The 20,857-nt window shown below is 35.7% G+C and overlaps 2 protein-coding genes across 2 annotated transcripts; one reads left to right on the forward strand and one right to left on the reverse strand.

Moving 5' to 3' along the window:
- The first annotated feature begins 9,285 nt into the window (after nt 1–9,285).
- LOC144547968 (acyl transferase 4-like) lies at nt 9,286–11,649 on the forward strand. The gene is made up of 2 exons (XM_078296654.1): nt 9,286–9,805; nt 10,632–11,649. Exons 1-2 carry the CDS (start codon nt 9,389–9,391, stop codon nt 11,472–11,474), a joined length of 1,260 nt encoding a protein of 419 aa, XP_078152780.1. The 5' UTR covers nt 9,286–9,388; the 3' UTR covers nt 11,475–11,649.
- Nucleotides 11,650–15,597: 3,948 nt separating this feature from the next.
- On the reverse strand, nt 15,598–16,875 carry LOC144548118 (uncharacterized). The gene is made up of 2 exons (XM_078296812.1): nt 16,023–16,875; nt 15,598–15,885 (listed from the first exon to the last, which is right to left on the reverse strand). The coding sequence occupies exons 1-2, from the start codon at nt 16,384–16,386 to the stop codon at nt 15,764–15,766; spliced, it is 486 nt and encodes a 161-aa protein (XP_078152938.1). The 5' UTR covers nt 16,387–16,875; the 3' UTR covers nt 15,598–15,763.
- Between the last annotated feature and the right edge of the window lie 3,982 nt (nt 16,876–20,857).

Genomic DNA, 20,857 nt, shown 5'->3' on the forward strand with positions numbered 1-20,857 from the left:
TCAAATTTAACATATTGGTCTTCGGGCCATTTGAAATTTATATGTAACACAATAGAATCATAAACTAATATAAAACAACAAATTGGTCTTCGGGCCATTTGATAAAGAAGTCAAAACAAAATTTTTGATTTCTCAAGTAAATATGTATAGATTATCCTATTTCATTTACCAATATTTACTAATAAGATGTATCATTTAAATAAATGATATAAAAATAAATAAATAAATATTAAAGTTACCTCGATCCTTCAATTAGTTGAGCTCTCGTGCTGATAACGTGTTATAAAATAAATATGAACAAGCATAAAGAAGAATAAGCAAAATAGAGATGAAAAGATGACAATCTCTTTATTCATACATTTCTCATATGTGTACAATACAAGATTACAAAGCCTCTATTTATAGGCTACAAATTGTAAATGAAAGTCATACAAATATAATAAATTGAGAAATGAATTCCAATAGTAGCGGGCATCAATATGCATGGAGTAGTAGGGAAATAAATTTAGGGCTAATATAGGAGTTACAAAATGAATGACATCCACACATTTAATATATATTCATAACAGAGCTTAATTAATTGTTCCCTTCTCTACTATTTCAAGACTGAATTGTTCTCGTCTCTCTTATGTTATAAATCAAGCAAGGAGCTTAAACAATGTCACGTTTTTTTTTTTTCTTTTATTATTTAGGATGAATAGTCAAAATAATACCACAGCTCTAACTAGAACTCTTTAAGGGAGAATTTTATATATACCACTCAAAAATTGTGAAATTACATATTTACCATCCAATGATATTGCGACCCGTTATCAAAGTAGTTTGAGAATATGCATTTTGTTACTAGCTTAGATAAAAATAGTGTGGGTCTTTTAGTTGATGGGAACTCAAAGGGTGTAAGAAGAGAAATAGATGAAGCTAAGTTAATCCTTGATTAATTATTATTTTAAGAATACTAAACATAATTAATCTGAGTTTTAGGTATATTTGATATATACTAAAGTTATATTGGGTAAATATATGAGTTATCAGATTTTTAAATGGTAAATACGTAATTGTAGAAATTTGGATGGTAAATATATAATTTCATCATTTTTAGTGGTATATATGAAATTCTCCCTACTCTGAAAATCAAACAAACTTTTTTTACTTCCTGAAAAAAATAGGTAATGAAAATAAGAAGAATAATCTTGGCATGAAATATATGAAATTTCATAGAAAAGTAAGGATTTCATGAAGTCACATCACAATTAGCAAAAATAATATAATAGGACTTTGAAAGAAAAAGGTTTTGTTGTAGGCAAATAACTTCAGAAAGTTTTATTAGAAATGTGAACCTAAAAATAAAAAATTAAATATTGGGTAATGTTCATCGCACAGCGTATACAAAAAGTTTCAGTACAGCAAGCTGTACCTTTTAAACCTTAATTTAGCTTCCGAATTAGATTGCAAGTGCACAACCCTTATCGAATGGTATAATCAGGTATCGATCCACAGGGACGGTTCAACTCTGAACTCTTACTTAGCTCAGTTAGGTACTAGAAGTGAGAAAGGGTTGATTTGGTTTGTTTATGTTTTCTAAATTTGATAACAGTAAATGACAACAATTAAAAATCTGGTTTTACTCGATTATAAAAAGAAGTTTCCAGGATTTCAGATTTCATCTTCAACTCTGCCTCTCTGAACCTTCACGCGACTCGCATACTTTCATATGCGACCCGTGTGACGCGACCCACTGCTCTCACACACGACTCGCGTGGTCCTCGAGTGGATGCAGCATGTGTCTGTTTCTGAGTTATTCATTTGTGTAAAGATCTATTGACCGTACCTAATGTTCCTAAACCTCAACTCTCGTTTATTGGCTTAATGAACTTGGTAAGGAAATGCAACTTCACATTCTTAGATCTCCAACCTGAAACTCTCGTTTACTGGCATTCAACCTAAGTTATTTGTCTGGTTTGCTAAAGGTATCCACTATCTCTCAATAAATGGAAATTTCACCTCTCAGTTACTATTGACCTCACCTCTCGGATCAAAGATCTACCTCAAATACTTGATCTACTTGGAAGAAACATCAATGCCAAATTACTAGAATAAATGCTATAGACATTCAACAGTAGACAACAAGAATCATTCAAACAATTTCAATCAAGCAATGAAAATAATACTCAAACAAATAAACACGAATAAAAGCTCAGATATGATTCAAGAATCATGCATTACAAAACAGAGTTTTAGACTACATCTTAATCCTAGAAACTAAGAGATCTACTCAATCATAATCAAGAAAGAAGTAAAACAAGTAAGAACAGAACAAATCATGATAAAACCCGAAGAAGAAAGTAGATCTCATATCAAATTTTTAAATGTTCATGTGTAGAAATTTATAAAAACTCATTCCAGTTACCCAAAAAAAAAAAAAACTTCATGCACGAAATCATACTTATGGAAAGATAAAAGTTCTCGAAATGCATTGTTCTTATAAATTAGTATATGCACAATTATTAAAATATGGCATTTCTCAAATCTTCATTATTTATGAGTCATGCTCTATAATATTATGCACAAACACAAATCTGGTCATGTGCTACTCCGAATATGGCGCCTACAGAACTTCAGTGCACACCACTGAAGTTCTGCGCTTACCCCGAATATATGGCACCTACATAATTTCACCTCACATGATTGAAGCTTACCCCAAATATATGGCTCCTACGGAACTTCATCCCACACGAATGAAGTTCCGCGCATTCCCCGAAATATATGGCGCCTACATAATTTTAGCCCACACGACTGAAATTCTGCGCTTACCCCAAATACATAGCACCTACAGAACTTCATCCCACACGAATGAAGTTTTAAGCGCTTACGTACTCCGAATATATGAGTGCATACATGACCATCATTTTTCAAGCATGAGATTCCATCAAGCATAAACAAGACTTCGATCATGCGCTACCCGAAATTGGCTCCTACATGACCGTCAAGATCCATACATATAGTTCGTTAGCATGGTTTTAATAAATACAGTAATTAGTTAGTTAGTAAAGTGGTAATTAAGGTTGTCTTTAGAAGGGATCACCATCTCACCAACCCCCACATGGCTTTTCACCCTTTCTCTCCCTATTTGACTTGAAATTTGTTGAAACAATCAACTTAATATATACTTATGGCTTGGAGAAACTTCCAATTCAATTCAAAGGGAGCTGACATTGGCAACTTTTAAAATATATATTTGGTAGGTAGCTAGTTAATATATATATATATATATATATATATATATAGATAGAACCAAAATTGACATGGGTTTTTAAATATCACTTTTGAATTATTCTCATTGGATGACCGTCTTAGAGGAGAGCTAAGTAACACCATATGCATGCATCACTTAATTAATAGAAATATATATATCTTTGTTTTCACGTTTGGACCGGATGAGCTTGATATTTTTAGCACTAACTGAAAAATTACACTGATCTCAATTCCTATTTCGTATTTGGAAACAACACACAAATTTAAGCTATCTCTCTCTTAAAATGAATTTAAGCTATCCCACACGAATGAAGTTTTAAGCGCTTACTCTAAATATATGAGCGCATACATGACCATCATTTTTCAAGCACGAGATTCAATCAAGCATATACACAACTTCGATTCGATCATGCGCTACCCGAAATTGGCTCCTACATGACTGTCAAGATCCATACATATAGTTCGTTAGCATGGTTTTAATAAATACAGTAATTAGTTAGTTTGTAAAGTGGTAATTAAGGTTGTCTTTAGAAGGGATCACCATCTCACCAACCCCCACATGGCTTGATATATTTTCACCCTTTCTCTCCCTATTTGACTTGAAATTTGTTGAAACAATCAACTTAATATATACTTATGGCTTGGAGAAACTTCCAATTCAATTCGAAGGGAGCTGACATTGGCAACTTTTAAAATATATATTTGGTAGGTAGCTAGTTAATATATACATATAGAACTAAAATTGACATGGGTTTTTAGATATCACTTTTGAATTATTCTCATTGGATCGATGACCGTCTTAGCACTAGTGTAAAAACTGGAATCAGGATCGGCCTATTTGGATCGGTTATATGAGCCAACCGATCCTAAAAGGTATTTGAATCGGTTTTCTTAAAAAAACCGATCTTAAAACCTATTCAGATTGGGTTTTATTGTCAACCGATCCTGATTTATGAACTATCAGGATCGGTTTTTTGTTAGAACTGATCCTGATACTATCAAGATCAGTTATTCTAAATAACCGATCTTAATAATTCAACTATCAAGGTCGGTTGTTTATAAAACCCGATCCTGATAGTATCAGCATCGGTTCTAACAAAAAACCGATCCTGATAATTGAAATATCTCAAATAAATCTTATTAATTGAAATATATTAGAAAATAGCATCTGGATCGGGTCTATACATAATAATCGATCCAAATAACTTAAATACATCTAACAAATTAAAATATATCAGAAAATAGCATCTCGATCGGTTATGTACATAATAACCGATCCTGATAGTATCTGGATCGGTTTTATTGCTAAAAACCGATCCTGATACTTCTTCTTCTTTTTTTCAGAACCAACTTTGAAAAAAAAATAGTATTAGAATCAGTTATTTCAAATAATCAATTCTAATACTATTTTTTTTTTTTGCAGAACCAACTTTATGTGGTGCGCTGTATGTAGTCTAAAATGCTCTGTTCGGATTGAAAGCAAATTGGCACAGTGACAGCTTCAAAATTGAGATAGCAAATTTCATTTTATAATTAGTTTTTTTTCAATATTTTAAAATATTTATGTTTGTAATTTTAATATTGAGAAGTATATGTAATTAGGCATTTGTGTTATATGTAATTAGTGTGGTGATTAATAGAATATATATATGGCTGTTGTATATGGCATATGGTTCAATTATAAAAAAAATTTGATGAAAATTAATGTAATTTATATTATTAAAATTTATGTGATAAATAATTAATTATTTGACATTGATATTTCATTTTGAAGTCATTTTGACTATTGAATTTTTTTATACAATCATGCATGATGCATCAATGACTTGTGCCATATAATAATATACATAGGACTTGAACCCTTGTTGTGTGGGGTTGTGAAGGAACGAATACGAATATTAGCATTTAGTCGATCGGAACCGTTAAAATGAAAGAATGTCATATTAATTTCACCATTATAAAATTTGATACAATTCGGGATTCGTGTACTAGTTCATCAAAGCAAAACAATATAGCAACATCGCACGGCCGTAAATAATTTACGTTGGATCAAAACTTACAGTTGTCGGGCCTTCGGCACTTTTACGTTATTAATGTTCCATGTTATATCTTGATCATTTTAAAAATTATTACATGTCATTTATTTACAGACCCACCGTTGGATGATCATGCAGAAATGAACGGTCTGCATTCCATTTAACAATTTGATGCCATTAATAATAATAAAATTGTACAAAATTGATCATAGTAGAGTTGATTTGGCCATACAAACACAAATAAATAATTTTTATATTTTTCACATTTTTCTTAATATTTATCTGTGTACATGCATTACCAAATAGAAAAGAAAATAAATGGTAGCCGTTTGATGGTTGATAGACCATCAATATGAGTGGGGTTTACCTCAGTGATCTTTCTTATATATAGTATCAGGATCGGTTTTTTATAAAAAACCGATCTTGATACTATTTTTTTTTCAAAGTTGGTTCTGCAAAAAAAAAAAAGTATCAGGATCGGTTTTTAGCAATAAAACCGATCCTGATACTATTTTTTTCAAAGTTGGTTCTGCCAAAAAAAATTAGTAGCAGGATCGGTTTTTTATAAAAAAACCAATCCTGATACTATTAGGATCGGTTTTTTATAAACAACCGATCCTAATACTATTTACTCCCTATATAACCTGCTTAGGGTTCTTATTTTCATTTCGCGCATCTTATTTTCAAATTATCGTCTCTCTCTCTGTGTCTCTGTATCTCCCTCTCAAATCCTCAGTACTCTTTGTGTCTCTCTCTGTCTCCGTCTCTCCCTCTCCTCCGTGTCTCTCTCTTTCTCTCCGTCTCTTCCTCTCAAAGCCGAGCCTCTCGCACCTCCAGCTCAATTGTGTCAGTTTTTAATTTTTTTTATTGTTTCAAAAATTAATTAATGGTGTTTGTATATTGTTTTACAGTCTTGAGGACATCTTGCTCAAGTTACTTAATCATCCGGCCGATCAACTATCACGGTATTAGCTTTATCTAATTTTCTCATTATTATACTTTAAAAACACATTTTTTTTTGTATTTTTTATTGTAAAATGTTTTTCCATCTAATTGTTACCTTTGTTTTTATTTTTAGGATCTTTTTTAATCTCAAGTGATGTGATTGCAAAAGAGGTAATTATTGATTTTTTTATTGGTGTGCTTTACATTAATTGCATAAATGTGTGTTAATTGAAGAAATAGCTCAATTAGTCACTTGTATGTTTGTTAATTAATTTCTTTTGGATTTAAATTTCTTGTTATAATATGTAATGCTTCACAAAACTTTGTATGAACATGAATTTTTTGTAATAATTTAAGATGTGTATGATATTTAATTTAGGATGTGTATATGATATTTGATTATTGTTTCTTACTGTGCAAAAAAATATATTTAGGATGCTGGCCAGCAAAATATATATGGAAGCTGGTCAAATAAATAAAAAAAAAATTTAGCTTCAATAAAACATCAGGATCGGTTATTTTAAACAACCGATCCAGATTACTACTATTAGGATCGGTTATTTTTTAATAACCGATCCTAAAAGTTTTTTTTTTTCAGATCCTCATTCCAAAAAAAAAAAAAAAGTATCAGGATCGGTTTTTATATAAAAAACCGATCCTGATACTATTAGGATCGGTTTTTTATAAACAACCAATCCTAATACTATTTATTTTCAAAGTTGGTTCTGCAAAAAAAAAATAGTATCAGGATCGGTTTTTTATAAACAACCGATCCTAATACTATTTATTTTCAAAGTTGGTAAAAAAAATAGTATCGGTAAGGAACCGATCCTAATAGGTATTAATTTGGATCGGTTATTTTAGAGAACCGATCCAGAATATAACTATTAGGATCGGTTCGTTAAGAAAAACCGATCCAGATAACTGCTATTAAGATCGGTTATAATAAACAACCAATCCTAATAGTTGCTATTTGGATCGGTTCTTTAAAAAGTAAAAAATCGATCCTGATAGTATCAGTATCGCCTTCATCAGGATCGGTTGTATTCCAATACTGATATGCGTATATAACTGATCCTGATTCCATATTTTCCACTAGTGTAGAGTAGAGCTAAGTACGTAACAACCATGCATGCATCACTAAAACATGATATAAAACTAACATGATATATTTGGTAGGTACGTAGCTAGTTAATATATATAAATAATTGAACTAAAATTGACATGGTAAATGGATTTTTAAATTTCACTTTTGAATTATTCTCATTGGATGACTGTCTTAGAGGAGTGCTAAGTGACACCATATGCATGCATCACTTAATTAATAGAAATATATATATATCTTTGTTTTCGCGTTTGGACCGGATGATCGAGCTTGATATTTTTAGCACTAACTGAAAAAATTAATTACACTAATCTCAATTCCTATTTCGTATTTGGAAACACCACACAAATTTAAGCTATCTCTCTCTTGAATTGAATTAGTCTATTCCGCTATATATTAATTAATTCCAACTATTGTTGGGTTAGCGATTTAATGGATCTATTCAAATTAAACCAACCGAGCTCAGTAGTCAGTACCATACATACTTCCCAGTCCAAATCTCGACCCCAATTAAAGCATCACCAACATACATAAAAATAACTATTGCTGAGATCTAGAATACATAAATCTACCAACATTCATGTTTTCACTGTATACATAAATTTTTTTTATTCACGTGTCTAAAAAATAACTATTGCTGAGAATATTCGTGAGAATACGAACAGTACTGTTAATCATTTTTACCCACACGGATAAAATAGCTAGAATTCTGTACGTACGTAGTACGCCTACACGTAGTGCTAAGAGTGCAAACGGATCCATGCATCATATATTATCCGTTATGTATTTGAACTTTTTGCAGATTCTGATACATATATATATATATATATATATAATTTGAAGATACGGATATGACAGTTTTAATTTTAAAAGTGGATAAAAATACATATACAAATAATTATCCGTATCCATAATTTTTATTTTTGGGTTAATTTTTTATGCAGATACGGATACAAATACAAATACAGATGAATAATTTGTCTTGTATTGTTTTTGTTGAGAGCGTTCCCTCATCATTTATGCAGAGAAGAGAAGGAGCTAGAAAAGTTGACATAGTAAATCGATTTTTTCAGATTAATTAATTGTCTCCAATTTTCTTGAATATAACGGTTGAATTATTCTCATTACTAGATCACCGTCATTTAAATATTTTATTTCTTATATAGTATGTCATGATCTACGTACATGACCACGTTAATTTTTCTTTTCTTGTCTTGTTTTTGTTAAGAGCGTCTAAATGAGTGTTTTTTTTTCTCAATTCTCAATTCAAAATTGCAAGAATCTCCTAAGAATAAGATGGTAAGAAATAAAGAGTGAAATTTTTAGTTATTGTTAAAAAGGAAAAAATAAAAAAATTAAGAATGACAAGAGAGATGTCTGCTACAAGAAAGAAGGGTGAAAAGGTACCTTTTAAAAGAAAAGACACTTTTTTAAAAATCATTGAGCATGGAGAGTAGAGAAAATGAATATATATATATATATTTGTCATTTTTGTTAGTTGTCCATATAAAACTGCCAATTAAAGCTCATCAAACTCTCACAAACAAAAATCTACTTTTTGTCAAACCCTTAATTACAAAACAAAAACCTATTCAACTTGTTGATAAATTTATATATATAGTTGATGGAGAATCAAACAAGAGAAGGGTTCAAATACCTCATGTTTTCATATTTTATATCTTCGTTTTCAAAGTCTAAACTATCGATTCGAATCACTCAACATGCTATCCATACTAAAATATATATGCTTGGAGACCAAATTTTATAATTATTGATAAAAAAATTCATTGTTTTTTAGATAGATACAAAATCATTGTTTTTGAATGGTCTAAAAAGAGTGATTTTGTACCTACTACCACAACACCACCACATCATCACTTGATCACTTCTAATTTCCAAATTTTATTTAATTAATTAATTTATGAGTTGCACTGGATTGCATTCTTTTCTCTCTCTCTATATATATCCACATATATCCACATATATAACATCAACCATCAAAACCGGACTACCCACTACTTAATTAAGCTTCTTCAAACAAATATAATTAATGACGATTCTCTCTGTTACCAGAACTGCCCAGTACTATGTTCGACCCAACGGAGCCACCCCGTCAGACACCCTGTGCCTCTCTGTGATCGATGGTGTGGCGGGTCTGCGTCACTTGGTGCGATCGCTGCATGTGTTCAAAGGAGGCCATGAGGCCCGCAGAGTGATAAAGGATGCCCTATCGAAGGCGTTGGTGAAGTACTACCCATTTGCGGGGCGGTTCGTGGACCCGGTGCGGGAAGGTGAGGAGGTGCGGGTGGCGTGCACGGGAGAGGGAGTGTGGTTTGTGGAGGCAGAGTCCGGGTGCAGTCTCGAGGAAGCCAACTACCTCGACCATCCTCTCCTCATATCGCAAGACGACCTCCTTCCCAAGCCCGATACCGATATCGATCCCCTCACTTTACCCCTTATGATACAGGTACACACACACACAGAGAATTTTGCTTGTGCTATCAATTGGTAGCGGAGAGTGTTTGATAGACATCAGACTCAAATCGGGTTGATGCTAGCTCAGAACCGTTTGATTTGCTTCGTGATCCGTGCGCATTTAATTTGTACGAATATTACATTGGAGTGCACATATATTGAAGTGTCCACACGGATCACGAAACGAATCTAATCGAACGGATCCGACCGATTTGAGTATTCGATGCCCATCTAACGCGCCCCGCTCCAGAAATATGTCTGGTTCACGTGCTAAACGAGTAGGTACGCAATAATTAATTTTATTTAGTGAAGCTCCCAGTTAATTATATCCAATCTTTTGAGGAATTGAGATACAAAAAAGGTCTGCAAATCATTCTAAAAATAATATCTGTTTATTTATTTCAAAGGCTTTTATTTATTTATTCGAAAAACACTTTAATAGAAGCAACAAATAAGTAGTGCACTTGAAAACTGAATAAGCTCTGTTTATTTATTTCTCACCAACAATTTCTATTAAAATAACCTGTAAAATGCCTCAGAGAATAAAATGAAATTACAGTTAGACCCTCCCAAGATTAGCTATTTACAAAGTGAACAAAAAACTCTGTTTTACTAATCTTGACTGGACATGTAAGGCGCTGAATTGAAATTGTTTCAAAGAGTTCATTCATTAATTCAATTCTAGCTCAATTTGGTTCCTCTTATTCTATAAATAAATATAAGCAGCAGCCAGCCACTAATTAATTCCAAAGTGAAAATTAAATTATATATGTACAATCAAACATTAATCAATAGGACTGAATTTTGTAATGGATCAGGTCACTGAATTCACATGTGGCAGCTTCGTAGTGGGCCTCATCTCGGTGCACACCATCGCCGATGGGCTCGGAGCGGGCCAGCTCATGAATGCCATCGGAGCCATGGCACGTGGGCTCAACAAGCTCCCGGTAGAACCTGTATGGGCCCGCGACCGCATACCGAACCCGCCCAAGCTGCCACCTGGGCCCCCGCCCGAGTTCCCCTGCTTTGCACTCCAGTACCACACCACCGACCTCTCAACAGCAGACATCAACAGCATAAAGGCTCGCTACTTTGAAGCCACGGGGCAACACTGCTCGACTTTTGATGTGTCAGTTGCCAAGGTGTGGCAGGCACGGGTACGGGCCATCAGGTTGGTCCCACAAGAGCCAGTGCATGTTTGCTTCTTTGCAAACACCCGACACTTGCTGCAGCAGGTGCTGCCTCAGGAGGGCGGCTTCTACGGCAACTGCTTCTACACAGTGACAGTGACGAGCACGAGTGAGGTGGTGTCACGTGCGGAGCTGCCAGATGTGGTGAAAATGATACGGGATAAGAAGGCAAGTTTGCCAGCTAAGTTTGCGAAGTGGGCAGCAGGGGACTTCAAGGAGGACCCATACGAGTTGACGTTCTCATTCAATTCATTGTTTGTGTCGGACTGGACACGGTTGGGGTTCCTGGAGGTGGATTACGGGTGGGGCCCACCGGTGCATGTAATACCATTTGCATACTACCAGTTCATGGCGGTGGCCATCATAGGGGCCCAGCCAAGGCCGAAGAAGGGGGTGCGAATCATGACGCAGTGCGTGGAGAAGGAGCACTTGCTGGCCTTCCAGCAGGAGATGAAGGCTGTTGTCTTCTAACTGCTCATGAATTAATTAAGTTGTTTTTAATTTGTTTTACATTACATGCATATATCATGCATGCATATATGTATGTATATGTCTAGTGTGGATGATTTTCTTTTCTTTGTTTGAACAAATATTCCTCTGCAATTAATATTTTGCATTGTTAATATTATCTTTATGCATGCTTTCAGTTTAATATATATTTTGCAAGTTCACTTGATTTGTGATTTGTGTAATTTGATAAATCATATATGTACATGATTGAAATAGCTATCTCTGATGTTTTACAATTCCTCATCTCCCTTGTAATTATATATATATATATATTGTTTCACAGAATAGAAGGCTTAATTAATTCTGCCATGCTTCATCCCTATTCCCTACCTAGCTATATAGCTAGTTAGCTTTGATCATTCTAATGAGAAGAAGAAGTGGCACTAGCTACTAGCTACTAGCTACTTTGATTTGCTAATTGGGCATGAGCCTCAGCCTGCTTGGCGATGTTAAGGAAAACTTCCCAATTTTCGATTGATTCAAGAAATTATAAAAAGTAGTGGTAAATAGATCCACCAGATGGAAAGAAAACTCAACTGTGAGGCACGTAGCGGTGTAGCTCATTTTCCAGAAACCTTCTTTCTTCCCTGCTTGAGTTGTAGTCAAAGCAGTAGGACTTTTTTTCAATGAGGTGGATTGCAGCCCAGTTTTATTGGGGTTTTCTTTTCCCTTCCAGCGCTCTATCGAACCTTCTTTTATCAAATAGAAAATGGAGGTGCTGATGCAACGGAACTTCCCTTATGCCATGATGGCAATACGGTCGCTCAGGATATCGGCCTCCTCCATCGAGTGGGTTGTCAGAACTGTTGCTCTTCCTTTTTTTGCATCCTCTATTATGTCCCATACATGCCTCCTTGTTATTGGATCCATACCCGTTGTCTGCAAATAAGCAGAGCAGTTAATAAATATTGCTATTAATGATACTTTTACTGGTATATATATGGAGTAACTGCAGCGCATGCATATTTACCGGTTCATCTAGAAAAACCAGTTTAGGGTCGCCGATGAGAGAAATAGCAACACTGAGACGGCGCTTCATACCTCCACTGAAACTCCCTGCTCAGCAGCATGTGAAAAGAATAAAAGTTTAAAATGAATTGTATTGATTCTTTTGTTCTCTTGGGCCTATATAGACGTCACAAATTACATTCGTAACCCTACGGTTCTCTATAATTTCTTTCTTACCAATATAACCCTATATTTACTATTAATGCAATAAACATACATAAATCTCAACACTCCCTCTCAAGATAGGCAAAAAATATCCATAAGCCCATTTTGTCACAAAATCTATCTAGATCTATTGAGCTAAGTCATTTGGTGAAACAGTCAGCTACTTGATCTTCAGTAGCTACATGACTCAGCTCCAATAGTCCACTTTCTAGCTTTTCTTTTATGAAGAACCTATCGATCTCCACATGCTTAGTTCTGTCATGCTACACAGGATTGTTGGCAATGCTGATATCTGACTTGCTATCGCACCACAATTTCATTTGAGCTCCGTGATTCACCTTGAGCTCTTCCAACAACCTCTTCAACCACACCATCTCAGCAACTTCCAATGCCATAGCCCTATACTCGGCTTCTGCTGTCGATCTCGAAACAACTGGCTGCTTCTTGCTCTTCCAGGAGACCAAGTTACCCCCTACGAATATGCAGTAGCCAGATGTGAACTTCCTGTCATCATGGCAACTGGCTCAGTCAGAGTCACAATAGCCCTCAATGTTCATGTGTCCATTCTGCCTGAAAACCAAGCCTTTCCTCAGTGCACTCTTCAAGTACCTCAGAATGTGATACACTGTGTCCATATGGTCCTTCCTAGGGTCATGCATGTAGCGGCTCACCACGCTCACTGCAAATGAGATATCGGGACGAGTATGTATCAAATAGATCAATCTGCCTACCAGCCTCTGTTACCTCTCACGATCAACCTGTTCTCCTGCTTTTGCACTTATCTTGGTTTTCACATCAATTGGAGAAACTACAAGCTTGCGCCCCAACATGCATGTCTGAGTGAGCAGGTTTAGCACATATTTCCTTTAGGACAGAACAATCCCTTCAGGGACACGGGCCACCTCAATGCCGAAAAAGTATCTAAGTCATCCCAAGTCCTTTACCTCAAACTCCTTGCCCAATTTCACCTTCAACTGAGAGATCTCACTCTCATCATCCCCAGTGATAATCATGTCATCCACATATACAGCAAGCATAGTGGTGTGAGCTCCTCGTCGCCTAAAAAATAATGTATGGTCTACATTGGTCTGCCGATACCTCATGCCTACCATAGCCTTCCTGAACCTGTCAAACCAAGCTCGAGGGGATTGTTTCAGCCCATAAAGAGACTTCTTGAGCCTGCACACCTTACCCACTGTCCTTTTCGTGCCAAAACCTGGTGGTATCTCCATGTACACTTCCTCCAACAAGTCACCATGAAGAAAAGCATTCTTCATGTCGAGTTGGTGTAACTTCCACCCCCCATTCGCGGCTAAGGAAACCAGTGTTGGTACTGTGCTCATCTTCGCCACAGGTGCAAAGGTCTCATTATAGTTTATACCATAGGTCTGACTGTATCCCTTTGCCACCAATCGGGCCTTGTACTGCTCGACCTTCCCTTCTGGGTTTTGCTTCACTGTGAAGACCCATTTGCATCCAACGGCCTTCTTGCCAGGTGGTAGTGACGCGAGCTCCCAGGTTTTATTCTTGGCGAGGGCCCCAAGCTCCTCTAGCATGGCTGCTTCCGACTTTGGATCCTCCTTAGCACCTTCCCAACATTTAGGAATAGAGACAGCGTCCAAAGATGCAATGAATGCTCCATGTACAGGTGATATGTGTGAGTAAGAGACAAATTTAGCAATATCATGTGGAAAACTATATCGGTCAGGAGGAATGCCTACATTCTCGCGAGGAGTCCTCCTTATTGATAGGGGAGTGGGAGGAGTAGGGAGTGGAATCATATCACCTGTGTATTCTGAGTCTGCGGTGGATGGAAAAGGTGTCTCAGGAGTCGAGGTAGGCAACAAGGGACTTGGCACAAGCGGCACTGTTTTCTCATTCTCCTTTTGTCTCCTCATGTACACTCTCAGCTCCCCTTGAGCCTGAGGTCCACCACCATCGGGATCAGACTGCACCACAACCGGCACAACGGCCAGCTCAATAACCGGCATAACAGCCGACTCCACCACAATTGGACAAGGGAAAGCCGGCTCTATAACCAGCACAACAACCGACTCCCCCACAACTGAACAAGGGATAGCCCCCACACTCACCATCTGCTACTCACCACTACTATTTACTCTCCCCCTCTCGCCTCGTACCTCCTATATCGAGCAAGTCCCAAAAGGGTGAGGTAACCTCAGAAGTGTAGTATGGCTCAAGCTCTCGAAACGTGACATCCAAACTCACAAATAACCTCTTCTTAATGGGGCTCCAACACATATACCCATTTTGGGTGATCGAGTATCCCACAAAGACACATTTGACCGCCCTTGGGTCCAATTTTCCCACATTGGGTCTTCTGTCCTGCACAAAACAGATACACCCAAAGGTCAAAGGAAGAATATCGCCATTCTTACCTTGCCACACCTCAAATGGAGACTTCCACTCCAATACTCGTGAGGGCATCCTATTGATCAGTTGGGCAGCGGTCTTGACCTCTTGCCCCCACAAGTACTTCGGTACATTCATGGCAATCATCATACTCCTAGCTACCTCCAGGAGATGCCTATTATTTCGTTCTGCTACCCCATTCTGCTCAGGTGTGTATGGACAAGTGGTCTGATGCTTTATTTCCTGGAATGACAGATACTCCCCAAATGCCTTGTTGGTGTACTTTGTCCCATTATCAGACCTCAATACCTTCACAACTGCCCCCATATTGAGTCTGAACCGCTTTATGAAAGTCCCTAAAACACGAAAGAACCTCGCTTTTGTTTTTCATCAAATAAAGTCAAGTCACACGAGAACAACAATCAATGAAAGTCACAAAATATCGAAAACCACTAACAGTAGGTGTAGGACAAGGTCCCCATACGTCTGAATGAATCAAATCAAAGCTACCAAAACTCCTACCACCATAACTAGCATAAAAGCTTCTGGTATGCTTGCCTAACTCACACGCATCACACACCAGTTGTTCCTTGTTCACCTTTTCAAACAGCTGCGGATATAGCCTACTCAACACCGGAAAGGAAGGATGACCCAAGCGCCTATGATGGAGCAGCAGCAAGTTCTCCACACTTCTCCCAACTCCTCTAGCTCCCTCTACAATGGATGAAAGGGCCAAGTCCATACCCTCCATATCCATGTACCACAAGCCGCTGCAACATGTACCCGTCCCAAGTATCCTGTCTGTCCCCTTCTCTTGGAAGATCACCTTGGGAATATCAAACACAACTACACATTTTTGTTGTGTTATAATGACACTTATGGATAAGAGATTCACCGGGAAAGAAGGAGCATGCAACACATTAGATAGAGTCATGGTGTTTGTACATTTCACTATGCCCTTACCAACTACGGGCTGGGTTGTACCATCTGCTGTCTGAATGTTCTCTGGGACTGCTAGGCGGGTATAGGAAGAAAACTCACCAGCAGCACCAGTCACATGGCGAGATGCACTAGAGTCGACTATCCAATCTGGTGATCTGGTGAGTATAGAGGCTAGAGCAAGTGTATCACAACTACACGTGGTTGAGAGGGCACGAGAAGCAAAGTTACCCCTAGCTGAGAATGAGGTAGATGCATCATCCCTCACACTCTTCCTATCGCCTGTCAGCTTTTGCCTGTCCCTGAGTGCCTGAGAATAGGCCTCCAGGAGTGCCTGATCCTCCTCTGTAAGATCCCCACCAGCTTCTTCTTCCTCCTCTGCAACCATCAGATGTGCCTGGTTGCTTCCTCTTCTACCTCTCCTACCACTCCGGCTACAACCACGGCCTCCAGACTGCCCCCCTCTCACCTGTATCTCGCTTCTTAGGTGACTTAGGACAAGTCTATTTCAGGTGACCTACCTCACCGCATATGTAACACCGTCGAGGCTCACCTCTGAACCCTGTGTTACCTGTGTGATCTGAGTTGGAGCCCGCTAGTGCTGACTTTACCCCTAAAAGTCCTGCTACCCTAGCTTGTAGCCTAATTCGGCTCTCCTTCTCAATCAAGTACATAGCTGGCCCTTTGAGTCTCATGTCGATAGGTGGCAGCTCAACCTTCTGTACCTTCGGCTTGCTCTTAACAGAAGCTTGGCACACGGCTAACACTCATTGCACCATGATAGTCATCTCATCAGGGGTCAGTTTCGCCCAAGTCTTTGCAAACGCATTCCCAGTTTCCTCCTCTGACATTGATCCGACTCAGATCTATGCCTCACGTATCAATCCACATCCAAATCACTCGCACTACTCTCTTCAAGACGAGATCTACATCAACTTCCCTTTTCTTTCTCTTTCTCTTGACCCGATCTTGATCTAATGCATCAAGAATCGAGCGCAAACCCGATCAAACCCAACCAAGAACCCGCTCTCGGGTATCGTGGGTAAAGGAGGTGAGGAGGCAGAAATTTCAGGTGCATGAGAAACGCGCCTCATCAAAAGATTTGCTTATTTTATATTAAATTTGAAATAGATATGAATAGAAATAAATCCGGTGTTTATCATTTATCACATTGAAATATTATTTATTTGTCACAATTATCAAATTAAAGTATCAATAATCCGTTTATAATATTTTATATGAACTTATGTGTGTTGTATGAAGAAATTAGAGGAAATAATTAATACAAGGAAATAAAATTCTAACGTTGACATTTCTTCCTAAATAAAATTAGATGCAACAAAATTAATGATTCAGAGAATCAAATAAAAATAGAAATAAAGATGGCCACTTCAATAATTTAGGAAATAAAAATCATTTACGATTTTATTTCTCTATTTTTTTTAAAGCAATATAATTTTCAATAAAATGCGTTACCAAAATAGTTATAATCTTTATTATATTATAAAAAAAATTGTAAGTATAGATAATTATAAATGAATTTTTCAGAATGTTTAGCGATAATCTAAGTGATAAATAAGTTAATAATCTAAGTGTCAATCTATGAATCAACAATAAATTATGTATTATTTTGGTTCAGACATTTCCTCGAACACAAAAAAGCATTAATATATACATTGTTTAATAATGTTAAGCAAAATATAGTTTTTCAACCAAATAATAAGAGATAATAAGAGGGACACAAACAATTAAGAATTATCAAGTTAATTTGAAAAAAATAAGCTCTTGATTCTTGATTTTCTCTGGACCATCTGTGTAAAAACAAAATTGAAAAATATGAAAAAAAAAATGGGGTGATCTATATGGCACAAAATTTTTAATATAGAAATTTTCATTCTGCCGTTAGATGATCTTAATATATAAATTTTCTAATAGATGATATGTATAGAAACAAAAGAGAAGTAAGGAAAGTAAGAAATAAGGAAAAATAAATAAATACATTGCTATATTTTTGGTGTTTGTTCAATTTTAATTATAACGTATCGTGTGTCATTACGTATGGCGGGTATGTTTTTAATTAAATTTAGACTTCTACATATTATTCATATGTATTTAATCAAAAGAAGATGAATAATGTGATCGGAGGGTTGAGATTAAATTCAAAATTTTATCTTTCAATCGTAGCCGTTGGCGGATCGAACACCCAATGTGCTTAATAATGGAATGGAGATATATACACACACACACATATTATAAGAAAAATATATATTCACACACACATTCCAATTTATATTCTTCTTTGTTTCCAATTTAGAACACACACACACACACACACATTGATATATTCTAAATTGCTCACACCAATATGTATAGAAACAAAGAAAGGGAAATAAGGAAATAAAAAAAATGATTTACATTGTGATCCGTATAGAAACAAAGAAGTAAGGAAATAATAAATAAGAAAATAGAAAGTGGAGTCTTCTCAATTGAAGAGGAGAAATATGGAAACAAAAAAAAAATAAGGAAAGGGATAAATATATCGCTAAATTTCATAATTTATTCAATTTTAATTGTAACGTATTGTGTGGCAGCATATGTGGTGGGTATGTTTTTAACTAAATTTAGACTTCTATACATAAAACAGATGTATTTAATCAAAAGAAGACAAAATATGTAATTGGAAAGCTGAGATCAAATCCAAAGTTTCATCTCTGAATGGTAACTGTTGGCGGATTGGACACTAAAATAGAGATTTCCGTTTTATGAACTAGTTCTGTAGTTCTGCTCTAAATCTTTTGGCAGGACTATTACCTCGCTTTGTAACTTAGATTTTTATTTATTTTTATTTTTTGAGGAAAAGGAGACATGTATCCTAGTTAGCGTAAACATAAAAGAGGAGGCACGCAACACCATCAGTCACCGCACTGCTGATGCAGTGTTGACTATCGACAGACACAAGTTTGAAAAGTAAAGTTAATTACTTAATTTGGGTGCACCACCAGCTGTGAACCCCAACTAGACCAATTAATTAAGCAAAATAAAAAGCTCCAGCGGAAATCGAACTTGGGAACATGGGTTATGCAACATAACCACTGTAGCTACCACTACACCATATAAATCTTGTTGTCATATGGTAGTAGCAATTATATTTAACTTATACAAAATACTCTAATTAAAATTTTTTATATTTAATTTATATAATACAAATGTTGAATTAATAATATAATTAAAATAATATATAATAGACGTATTGTATCCGGAATTTTTAAAAATTACTATATCGCCATATCCGTATCATATCTGATGCGATACCCGTACTCGTATCCATGCAACATACTATTTTGAATAATTATATTGATCCCCTCACCTCTGTCCCCCCATTTAACCCCGCACTCTCTCTCTCCAAATTAACTCCCTAAATTGTCTTTTATCTCCGCATTAATTCCTCTAAGAATTTCCATTTATCCCCGCATTAATTACTGCCCTTTAATAACAATCCCCGCATTAATTAACAATCCCCACATTAATTATATTGTCCTCTAATAACAATCCCCGCATTAATTATACTATCCTTTAATAACAATTCCTGCTAATAAATATTTATCTGTTTATTGATGTTCAAGAAAGTATTTATCATTGTTCTGACAAGTATTTATCCTTATGTCTGAGAAGTATTTATCATTGTCCCTGACATGATAATACTTTGATTTGATTAAACATTACTTATTGACAAGTTCAAGAATAAAGTTCAAGAAAGTATTTATCGTTGTTCTGACAAGTATTTACGATTATATATGAGAAGTATTTATCATTGTCACAGATGTTTACTGTAAGTTGCAATTATGTCTGAGAAGTATTTATCCATGTAACATAAAATATTTATTCATGTAACATAAAGTATTTATCATTATGTCTGAGAAATATTTATAATTGATATTTTACTGAAAGTTGCAATTATGTCTGATAAGTATTTATCTATGTAACATATAGTATTTATCAATGTATCATAAAGTATTTATCCTTACGTCTGAGAAGTATTTATCATTCATATTCTACTGAAAGTTGCAATTATATATGATAAGTTTTTATCCATGTAACATAAAGTATTTATCAATGTATCATAAAGTATTTATCCTTATGCCTGAGAAGTATTTATCATTGGGTGAGGGGATAGTTTATTTAATGGTCCCCAGTTGTGCGGGGACAATCCAGAAAAAAAAAAAAGGAAAATTTGTGCGGGGATAAATGGCAAGTATTTATGAGGGAATTGTTTATTTAATGGTCCCCAGTTGTGCGGGGATGATTCAAAAAAAAAGAAAATTTTGTGCGGGGACAACTAATTGATTGATTTATTCTTTCCTAAATAGAGATCATTGCATAGGGATTAACACTTTGCAAATTCACGATAAATACTTTGATGCTTCAAGTTAAATACTAACAGTTTCTGCGTAGTATTAATTATTGAGCAGTCCCCCCCATGATATTTTTGGCAGTTTGTGCGGGGTTTTTTGCGGGGATAGACCTGCGGGGATTGTTATCAGGATCCTACTATTTTATAGATCTTTATCTAGACCGATATTTTGATAAATTATATTCTCAACTTGCGCACTTTAAAAATATTTATGAAGTTAATACTTTTACATGCATCAACTATCCGTACATCACTGACTGTTAAAATATAGAAATAAAATTAAGTTATTTTCAAATATAGAAATTTAACTGTAAGTTATTATTATAATAAGAAATAGCAGATATAGTATAACATATATTATGAAAAAATTATATAATTCACTACTATAAAAAACAAATATTTGTATCCGTTTAATATCCGATCCGTATTCGTATCCTTCTAATATCCG

The sequence above is a fragment of the Carex rostrata genome, chromosome 32 (genome assembly GCF_964058835.1).
Source record: "Carex rostrata chromosome 32, lpCarRost1.2, whole genome shotgun sequence".
NCBI classification, from domain to species: Eukaryota; Viridiplantae; Streptophyta; class Magnoliopsida; order Poales; family Cyperaceae; genus Carex; species Carex rostrata.